The sequence below is a fragment of the Athene cunicularia genome, assembly GCF_003259725.1.
Source record: "Athene cunicularia isolate RWA chromosome 15 unlocalized genomic scaffold, athCun1 chr15_part1, whole genome shotgun sequence".
NCBI classification, from domain to species: domain Eukaryota; kingdom Metazoa; phylum Chordata; class Aves; order Strigiformes; family Strigidae; genus Athene; species Athene cunicularia.
The window spans coordinates 5,646,260-5,656,641 of record NW_020799121.1 but is presented as its reverse complement, the minus strand read 5'-3'; the positions used below and the strand labels follow the sequence as shown (position 1 = coordinate 5,656,641).

The window sequence follows — 10,382 nt, the reverse complement described above, 5'->3', positions numbered from 1 at the left end:
GGGGGGACGCCGGGGCGCAGCTGCCGGGGCGAGGCAGAGCCCGGGGCCGCGGGTACCTCTGGATGCAGAAGAGCGCCATGGCCGCGCCGCGCGGGCGCACGGAGATGACGTCAGCGCAGCCCGAGGGAGGGAAAGGTGAGCAGTCCGGAGGAGCTGGCCCAGAGGCTGCGGGGCTGAGCCCCGGCGGTGAAGAAAAAAGAAGGAGGCAGAGGGAGAGTGAAAAGCAGTCTTGTGCACAAGGACAGAAGAAGCTAAAGAGGAAACAACAGCCTCGCAGCTCTTCTGAAGAAAGGGCGGATACAGAGGAGGCAGCAGATGGCAGCACTCCATCGAAGAAGAAGAAAGAAAATAGAAGGAAATCGAAAGTGCTGCAAGAGAAGACTGAAAGAGGTAACAACAAACTGAGGCTGTAGGATTTAATTTCACTATGATTGACAGTTCTCAACAGAGAAGTAGGCACAAGTTACCTGATAGTAAATTTTGTTTTCATCTGCTTAATACATTCCCGAAGTAATCCCTTTGTTAGGGGAAAGCTCTGTATTGCAAACTTTGATGATAAGTTTAGTGTAAAGGAAGAAGAGGTGTGTGTTACCTCAGTCTTCAGTTGCCTCTGTACCAACAAAGAAATGTTTGGCTTTTTCACTTGGATCTAGGAAAAAAGAGAAGCTTGCAAGTTGTTGGTTAAGTCTGTCATTGTAAAATGTTCTCTATATCCCTTTTTCTGTAGCACGTTCTGACCTGTAGCTTTGTATTCCTTTTACCCAAATTCCAGATTCTGAAGAAGGCATCAAACAACAGGAAAACAGAAGCAACCTTAAAAGTAAGTCTTCTAAAAGGAAGAAAGGAGATGAGGAAACAGAGGGATCCGAAAAAAGGAAGAAAGAGAACAGTGAAGGAGCTGAAGAAGATCAAAGCACAAAGGAGGAGCTGTCCTTAGCAGCCTCGGAGGAAAAGGCAAATCCTCCAGCCTCCAGTTTGGTGGTTCTTGGAGACTACGACAGAAAGCCAGTGCAGAAGGTAGCTATCTTGACTGAATTTTCATGATGGTCAGGAAGGAACATGCGTCTGCTTATTTATGTATGGTGTTGTCTGTTTAATGTCAGAAACACTTTGTTATTCTCCTTTCCCCCACCTCAGGTTCAGCCTTTCTTACCGCAATGGCTTGCTCAACCCAAGTTAGTACAAAAACGTATCAAAGATAATCTAATTCCCATTGGAGATGTCCCAGGAATTCATCCCTGGCTGCTGAAAAAACTGCAAATGAATGGGATAGAGTCCTTTTTTCCAGGTACCTTGGTAGTGCTTTTCTTTCTTTCTAAAGTGGCTCATGTAGTTCCTGCAGTCTATTGCTGTATATTTTATAGAATTGGTGAAGTAAAACATAGAACAAAACCAAGTTTAATGCATCAAAGTGATTGTACTAGTTTTGACCCTTCATATCTAAAGCTTTACCTAGACTGAGTAGTTGAAGTGTGTTATCTTGTCATAAATGCCACAAAATGTGATGGCTTGAAGTAATAGCTCACAGCTGGCAAAAGACGGAGGTCTTGTGTCCTGCTGTTTTCCCCCCTTATGCCAGGCTTGTGCTTTAGTTCCTTACCTTCCATCTCGGATGCTAATCAGACCTCTCTGGGAACCTGTTCAAGCTCATTAAAGCAGCAGAAAGCCATCCAAGCAAAAAAAAAGCCGTTGGTTTTCCATTATTTTATCAGTTTTGCAAACAAGTACAATAAGTGCCAGCTCCTATAAATAGAAAGTGCAGCTGGTAGCAGGGATAAGGAGAGGAGGCAATGGAAGAAGAGGGAAGAAGGTGGGATCTCTGACCTTCAGTCAGTTAGTTGGTCCAGCTGAGCCTGGAGGCTCATCAAGGTTACACTGGAAAGCCAACATGTGTCCTCTCTTTTTAAGTGTGTGGTGACATTACATCATAATGTAAATACTGTTGCTCATTTTGTCCTGGGAGATCATAACAGGTTGCTGATAGCAACTTGTGTTTTCTCATAAGTCTAGCTTATGGCTTGGTAGTAGTTGAATCAAGCAGTGTCATGCTCGAGATGGTTTCCACCAAAAATCAGACATCATATGCATCACTGACCATGGTCTTGTCACGAAGGTAGAACCCCTGGCTGCTAAACCTCATATATAAACCAAAGTTGGCCAGTTTGTCAGGGCTCGTCAAGGGGCAGAGAGAGGAGACAGTTCATGGATGACAGCCAGAGCTGCTGTCTGTACAGGACTGTTTGTTTCAGGCCTGCTGTACAGTCCTGCAGCAAACTTGAATGACTCCAAAGCTACAGGATGATTTTGCTCCTTGGCAGGTAAGGCTGCATTGCCGTGTTGCATATTCTGTGTCTTCAAAGAAAAAATGCTTACAGACAAATATTCATAGATTTTAAATCTGCCCAGTGCCATCCTAACGTGCGAACAAGAAGACAGATGTGAGTTAAAAACCATATTTAAGACAGTAACATCTTAGCTGAGCACTAGAAATAGCTTAACTCTTGGAGAGGGAAATCTGTGTTCAGTGCTAAGCTCTTGTGAGTGAACAAGAGCCAGGTAAAACCAGATAGCATCTCGATTAACAACTGGTTTAGATTTCTTCCTCTCTTACATCTATAGCAACAACAGCACAGGTGTGGGAACAGTTTCATTGTATTTAACTGCTCTTCTGGATACACTGGTTTTAGTCCAGTTAACACTGTAGTTAATATTTGTTTCCGTTTTTGTTCAGTTCAGGCAGAGGTGATTCCTGCTATTCTACAGAGTGCATCCAATGGGTATTTGATGGGGCGGGGAGGATACCGCCCCAGGGACATCTGTGTCTCTGCACCTACTGGCAGTGGTAAAACCCTGTCATTTGTCATACCCATAGTACAGGTGAGTTTACCCCCAGTGAAATATCTGTAGGGAAAATGCTGGGGTTGCTTTTGTTCAAGCAAAAGTAGGTCAGAAAGCCAAGGAATTTGTGGATACGAGTCCCCTTCATCTCAGCATCCCGCTCCTTTTTTCAGACAACAGCCATAGCATGAGGACTTGGGAGGGTGGAGGGGAGTAAAGTGCAAACCCCAAAGTCCATAAGGATGTGTCAAGCCCATCTCTTCTCACTAGATTAGATACAAGAAACCCCTTCTTTCCCCGCTCCTTTCAGGGACTCATTTAGCCTTTTCTTTTGGCAGGTTCTGCTAAACCGAGTAGTTTGCCAAGTACGAGCTCTGGTTGTTCTGCCCACCAAAGAACTGGCACAGCAGGTATGTGACTCCAAGCAGAGCCAGGCTGAGGGAAAGGCTGGTGCAGCCGGTACTTTGGCTCTTCTGTGAAGAGGTTGAAGACCTGTCAGTGGGTTTGATGTTGTTACCGTAATGGGAAGTATTACTTTAACTGATTTTGTTGTGGCTAACAAAGCCCATCTTTTTATAGGTGAGTAAAGTGTTCAACATTTACACTGATGGGACAGGTCTGAAGGTCGTTTTGATTACTGGCCAGAAATCTTTTGCAAAGGAGCAGGAGATGCTTGTCCAGAAAAAGTAGGTTAAAATGTCTTTTGATAAGGTTTATAGAGATTGTAAGCTATTTAATCTTAGTAAGCAGAAGTCAAAATATAGGCTATTGTCACCATCGTGCAATAATGATTTTGCATTGTGGGTTTATATGCTAGACCCTGTTTTTTGTCAAAGTGCCTGCTGTCATCTCTTTTATGATTGTTATATTCTTCTAGATTTTGGGGGTTCTTCAGCAGCTGAGTAGAATGCAAACATTTACCTTATACCCACAGGTACAAATGATTGTTACGGGATTTTGCTGCAACTTAAGCTTTTTTAAGAGCAGTGAAGAATGTAATTTTTTATTTAAAATAGTTTAGTGTTCAAGCACTGCCTTTGCATGCTTTTCAAAGTAAAGTGTGTTTGAACTTTACTATTTCTCAGTTAAGTGAATAGTAGAAAACTCTGCTGACCAGGGATCTCTGTTACATGCTTTATGATGTAGGGTGAAAAGTACTGATGAGTTGCTTGTTCTTTCAGAGTGACAGGCTACTGCAGCCTGGCTGATATTATTGTGGCTACACCAGGGCGGCTCACAGATCACATTAGCCAGACCCCGGGGTTCAGCCTGATGCAGCTTCGCTTCCTGGTGAGTCAACTCCACAGGTCTCTCATCTTATTGCCAGGTGTCTTGCAGCTGTAATCCCTGCTTTCTCTTGCACAGTACATAAATACATCTCTGCTGGAACTGTTGCGCAGGCCTGGTCTGCACTTCAGATTGCTCAGGCAGCAGTCTCGAGATGTTTTATTCCAACTCGTGACACCCAAGCATCTACTCACTTCCCCTTCTCTTTTAGCCTCTTGTAAACAAACTGGAAGTAAAGCCTTAGTGGTCAAGGTCAAGATGAATTATCAGATTGTAGTAGCTTCTGCTGTACGGGAGTCTGTGCAGAGACGTAGTTGCAATCTTATTTAGGATATGGAGATTTTTATCTCTTATTCAGAGATATGGATTGGATTTACGTGCAGATGAACTTGTGTGTAGTTTGAGTGTTAGGCTGGCTATTGAGCCACTGAAACAAAAGCAAAATTCATTTTTGGGGTAGAAACTTCTTCCTTCATTTGAGAAAGGGTGGGCAAAGAAAGTAATTCTGACTAGAAGCTTCCATTATCTTAGATTCTGGTTCATTTGTAGATACAAAAGGAAGTTAAAAGCTCCCCAGTGCTGGACAGTATTTAAGAAGTGCTTTTCATCCTTGTGAATTCAGATTGTAGATGAAGCTGACCGTATGATCGATGACATGCACCAGAACTGCCTGAACCAAATTGTCAAGGCTGCATTCCAAGTAGAAAATGACTCTGGCTCCAACATGCTTTTTCAGAGGACCAAACCAGGGCCTATAACAGCAGCCAGGTAAGTTGCAGAATGCATTTCTTTGAACTGGTAGCACAGACACCAGCACTTAGATGTCACTGTCCTGCTTCTCAGTATTTCTACAGGCACTCCCAAAGCTTGCTCGCTCTGAGAGATGTCTGCCAAAGTAAGGCAGCTGCTTTTCCAAAGCTTGAAAAAGCAGGTAGTGAGCAGCTCATACCTGAGAATGTTGTTTAGACTGAAACCTAAGTGTTGTATTGTCCAAGCTTTCCTTAACTAGACTGAGATTCATTTGCACAGTGACCATAGTAACGACCTCTGGCAAGCTCAGTAATGGATTTGAAGGAAAACTCTTGGAATTATCTTATGTGCAGCTGCTGTTTTCATATAGCATGGTGGAGATGGGTCAGAAACTGAGGTCAACAACCAAGGAAGGAAGCAACTAGAATGAGGACGGGGGAGACTAGGATGGAAGGATGTGTGCAGGGGAAACAGATGCGGGTTGTGCAGTTGGTTGAGAGTGCTCATCAGTTCCGTCTGTGAACTCTGCCGTAAAATAGGGGTGGAAAATAACCTACAGGAAAGGCCCAGGGCAGGAAAAGAGCATCAGGAAGAGTTAACTGCTTCCCTCATAACTTCATCTGAAGGCACATGTGGAGGAACCCCTTTGCTCCATCCTCAAAGATCAGTTTGTCTGTGCTGTTTATTTCAGCTCCTGCTATCCTCAGATCCCCTTACAGAAACTGCTGTTTTCAGCCACACTGACCCAGGACCCAGAGAAACTGCAGCAGCTGGACTTATTCCAGCCTCGCCTCTTCACATCTGTCTATTCAGAGAAAAAAACACTCGGAGATGGAACAGAGACTGAACAGGATACTAATAAGAAATACACACTCCCTGAGGGGCTATCGGTATGACGTTAATCCTCTTGAATAAATTATACGTTAAGATTTGTTTAACTCTGGAGTATATAGTTATGTTTTTACCCTATAGACAAATATGTTTTCTTTATGATTCCTTATGTTACAGAGGTGCTGGGCAAAAGTGGCTTTGGGAGTATTTATGACCCAGAGCTCTACCCCTGCACATTTGTTTTCTCATTACTTAGTGTTGATTTGGTTAAGACTGGATTTTAATTTTTTTTAAATTAAGCTCTCTTCATGCAGAATTAGGTTTACCAGCAATGGGGAGTGGAGATATGAAGTAATAATAATACAGTAGCACTTATCAGCTGTCCCTACACGTAACATACATTTCAAGGCATGTAGATACAGGTCACCCTGTAGGTAAGAAGTCAGTGCATGTTGTTACTTGCTGTGGAGAAGTGAGAACATTAGAACAGCACAGATCTCCTGTCTCCACCTTGTATGGTATCCTCACAGCCTGTAACTGTGACTTACTCTAAAGGGAGTGGCATTGTGGGGGGCTGGTTTTGCTGCTATTAATCAGCTGTAGAACACCTAAGCCTATGTAGGTCATGGACAGGTAGTGGGTTTCAGAGAAGATAGCCTTGGCAAGAAGTAATTTTTCTCTGTGAACTTTTCTTCTGTCTACTGCAGCAATGTTATGTGCCTTGTGACCTGAATTCCAAGCCTTTGCTCCTCTTGCATTTCATGCTGACAATGAAATTTTCCCGTGTGTTGTGCTTTACCAACTCCAGGGAAGCTTCTCACAGGTGAATACATTAATGAGATCACTGTAGTAGGTATCTGTCAAGTAATGTTACAGGGGCAATGAAGTGACTGTTTCTGTCCCATTTACATACAGATTGTTCCTGCTGGTTCAGGCTTTTGGTGGAGTCACTGTGGCTGAATTTTCTTCTCGGTTACCTCCAAATGAGAGACGGAGAACCATGAAGGAATTTGAACAAGGGAAAATACAACTGTAAGCATCTTAAATAAGCTTCCTGCATGTCTTCATAAGCTATTGCCAGTGTGAAAAGCTAGGTAGAACCAAGAATACGGTTAAACAGGGTCCTCTGTAAAACATTGTGCAAGAGCCAAATTGCAAAACGGGTGTGAGACTTGGACTTGTGACTTGGATTATTTACCCTGCATGTAATTTGGCCTGTTCTAATCTAGCTGTAATCTGAATTGCAATGTGTTGCTTTATAACAAGCAGTAAATGTAAATGCTTGTTCATACAGTTGCCCAAAACACATACAGTTCTGAAAATCTTAAATTTAATGTGTGTGCTTGGCATCCGGCACTTGTTGAAAGAAAATGGATGTTGGTGCTAGAACTATATATAGTATTATTGCTTCCTACCAAAGAAATCCCTGATCAGACTGGCACACACATTTACTTCTATCCATGTGTTTGATTTCCTTTGTGACTTTGGTAGCTATATGGAATTGCATCTGTGGAATGTCTCTGAGAAGGTAAATACTTATTTTCTGGATTTTCTTTTTATCCAACTCTGGTGTTTAAAATCCTCCTTAACTACTGGAATTTCACACCACTCTCTGTTCAGTTGTTCAGATAGGTCGCAGGTTTGTAACCTTCAGTGTGGTGAGTGCCATCTGGCTTAGTGTCACATGCTTGGAGAACCTGGAAACACCCAGTAACTTCTCATGCACAACAGTAGGTGACAAGCCTGTAGTGATGCTTGGAGGTCTGCGGGCAGCTAGTCATGCCTGTGACGATAAGGAGTGACTTAAAATGCTGCTGTTGTGCTCAGAGGTCAGAGGCTGGCTGCCCAGTTTGAACAGAGATTAGCAAGAGTTGTGCTGTGTTCACTCATGTTTCACTTGTGTGCATAGTGCAGGAGATGTTACCTGAAAATGATTATATGTCCCTTTAAAACCAGGTTAATCAGCACAGATGCCACTGCACGAGGGATTGACATTAAAGGAGTGAATTACGTAATAAACTACGATGCACCACAGTTCATCAGGACGTATATCCACCGGTAAGACAACCAGGAGTAAAAGGGAAATGTCTGAGCTTGGTTTATTTTGAAATATTTAGCAAAGGTGACATGCACTTAAAAGAGTTTTTAGCTTTGAATATTTTACTTTAATAGGCAAATAGCTTTCTAATCAAGCCCGTAGCATCACCGGAGTAATGCAGTATTGAAACAGAACTAGCACCCTATTGTAGAAAAGATATTTTACAGGAGCTAGAAATACTGTCCTGGACAGAATTGATGTTGGGTTTCTTGATGTTCAGAAAACTGCCAGCGGCTCACAGCTGTGAACGAGCCCTGGCAGTGTTCATCCTTTGTACCATATGGCTAGTCCTGCTGTGCTAACCTCAAAAAACTCAGAATCAGATTTTCATAAATGTGGAGAATTTCAGAATCAGATTCTTGGAGCTGGCAGTGGCAGTGACTGTGTGGCTAAACTGACTGGATGCTACTTTTTCAGAGTTGGAAGAACAGCTCGTGCAGGAGAAGTGGGTGTTGCTTTCAGCTTGGTCCTTCGAATTCAGGTATGTCGTTGGTGTGGGACTCATTTGATAGGGACACATGCAGGGGCATAAGGAAGATAAGGTTCATGCTACTTTCCACCTTTTCCAGTCAGCTGGGTTTTGCACTTGGAAACTTCCATTCTTTCCTGACTAGGCAGCGCGTTCCAAAATGTGCTCATTTTCTAGCTGACAGGCAGTGGTGTGTCTCATCTCCTGTGTGTGTTTTTGTTATGCAGGAACGTAGGTTTCTGCGGATGTTGAAGGATGCTGGCATCCAAGACGTAAAGAAGAACCCAGTGAAAGGCAATTCATTGAAGCCGTTGGTGCAGCAATATGAGGAAGCTCTGTGTAAGCTTGAGAAGACAGTCAAGGTAATTGAAAAGGGGAAGAAAATTAAAAAATCCAACTACAACTTCCACAGTTTATTGCAACTCATGACTAGCACAAGTATTAGCGTACAGGATCCTTTCCTTCAACTGAGACATTTCCATTTTGGTGTGAAAGCAGCATTTGTGGGTGCATCATTATAAAAAGGGTGGGGAGAAGAAAAAGAGTTTTTTCTTTTAAAAGAAGGGTAAGCAGCATTCCTGGAGATATTTAAAAGACATGTAGATGTGGCGCTCAGGGACATGGTTTAGTGGTGGACTTGGCAGTGTTAGGTTTATGTTTGGACTTGATCTTAAGGGTCTTTTCCAACCTTCATGATTCTATGATTCGTGGTGTTTCCTTTTCTATTCTGCCTCTCTCTTCACCTCTGGAGCTGGGATTTTGGCAACTACCCAGAGAAAGGCAAACAATGCAGAAATTAAACTTTTTGTCATTACATAGTTTTAAGAAGAATTTACAGCTATGATGCCTAGAAGTTGAGCGTTCCAAGCCAGGAAAGCATTTCCTGCAGGCCCTCATTTATACACCAGTGGGATGGTTGGGAGCTTTCAGATAAAAGCAGGGTTACACTTAGCTTGCCAAATGGGTAGACTAGGGATCCATAATAGACTTTCTGTACTGTGTGATTGGGCAAGTGTCCTGCTGTCTAATTTGAGGACTCCTGATAAATATCTGTGCTTGAAAAATGGTGATTTTGTGTTGTAGACTAGGAATGTTTGAGAACTGGGGCAGAAAGGATTATTAAATTGTCCCATTGCTCTGTGAAGCCCTTCTCTGTGCCTTAGACAGGTTCTTCATTCACCTCTCAACTTTAATTTTGAACAGAACGAGCGAGCACAGAAACGAGCCTGAATGAACAGAAGCTGAGAAGGTTGTGTTTCATGGCACCGGACCTGCTGAGGGGGATAGGTCATGGACTGCTACCTGGCACAGTAACAATCAGACATGATCCCTGAATGGTTGGCTCCTCAACCTCGTCATCTCTGCAGTCAGCTGTTACAGGCATCATCCCCCTTTCAGGGACATTGTGAACAGAGCTCAGTTACTGGTTTAAAAAATAAATAAATTTTGAGATAGAGTTGTCTTGAAGAGGACTTTGCATCATATCCTGCTGGCATACGTGAAACCACTGCCCGGGAGCAGCAGAGCCATTACACAGTCCTGAGCAGGGGCCTGCTGGAGCTGCTGGTCTCCAGAGGTGAGGGCTGTGCCCGTCTCACCTCTGACCTAGCTCTCTCTTGCTGCACAAGCAGCAGCATCTGCATAAACACCTGCACAGGGCCTGTAGCAAAAGACTGTTTGAAGAGCTGCTCTAGGCTGAAGTGACTGCAACTTTTAAATAAATACTATATATATTTTTGAAATGGTGCCTATTAAAGATTCCTGGGTACAGGGATGGAGGTAGTGGTGAAGTCTTGTGTTTTTCTTGTCATTTTGTTGCCTATATTGTTTCCTTCCAACCTCGTGTACCTGTGGTTTTATTAAGTGTTAGGTTGGTGTTAATGCGGACCGAAACGTTGGATGTCTGATATGAATATACTGGAGTCGGCTGTTATTGCTGCAAGCCATAAATTAGTGTTGGACACGTATCACTGGTATTTTTAGCTGCCCCTGGCAGACAGCTTAGAGCTACCCTAGACCGCAGCCTGCATCTGCCCTCCCAGGCCTTCAGCAAGAAAGGCCCCAGCTCTAGCTGATCTTTTTGGGTTTTTTTTTAAGAAGTAACGTACA

At 43.3% G+C, this 10,382-nt stretch overlaps 1 protein-coding gene across 1 annotated transcript; it reads left to right on the top strand.

Moving 5' to 3' along the window:
* Nucleotides 1–77: 77 nt before the first annotated feature.
* Nucleotides 78–10,060, top strand: DDX51 (DEAD-box helicase 51). The gene is made up of 15 exons (XM_026859937.1): nt 78–390; nt 773–1,017; nt 1,138–1,288; nt 2,732–2,877; nt 3,177–3,248; nt 3,418–3,524; nt 4,020–4,128; nt 4,748–4,893; nt 5,567–5,765; nt 6,414–6,529; nt 6,622–6,738; nt 7,663–7,764; nt 8,222–8,285; nt 8,501–8,635; nt 9,477–10,060. The coding sequence occupies exons 1-15, from the start codon at nt 78–80 to the stop codon at nt 9,501–9,503; spliced, it is 2,049 nt and encodes a 682-aa protein (XP_026715738.1). The 3' UTR covers nt 9,504–10,060.
* Nucleotides 10,061–10,382: the final 322 nt, after the last annotated feature.

Coding starts and splice junctions, on each gene's coding strand:
- DDX51 (XM_026859937.1), top strand. CDS start 78: ATGGCCGCGCCGCGCGGGCGCACGGAGATGACGTCAGCGCAGCCCGAG. Junction 1,018..1,137: donor ACAGAAAGCCAGTGCAGAAG/GTAGCTATCTTG, acceptor CCCCCACCTCAG/GTTCAGCCTTTCTTACCGCA. Junction 4,894..5,566: donor GGGCCTATAACAGCAGCCAG/GTAAGTTGCAGA, acceptor TGTTTATTTCAG/CTCCTGCTATCCTCAGATCC.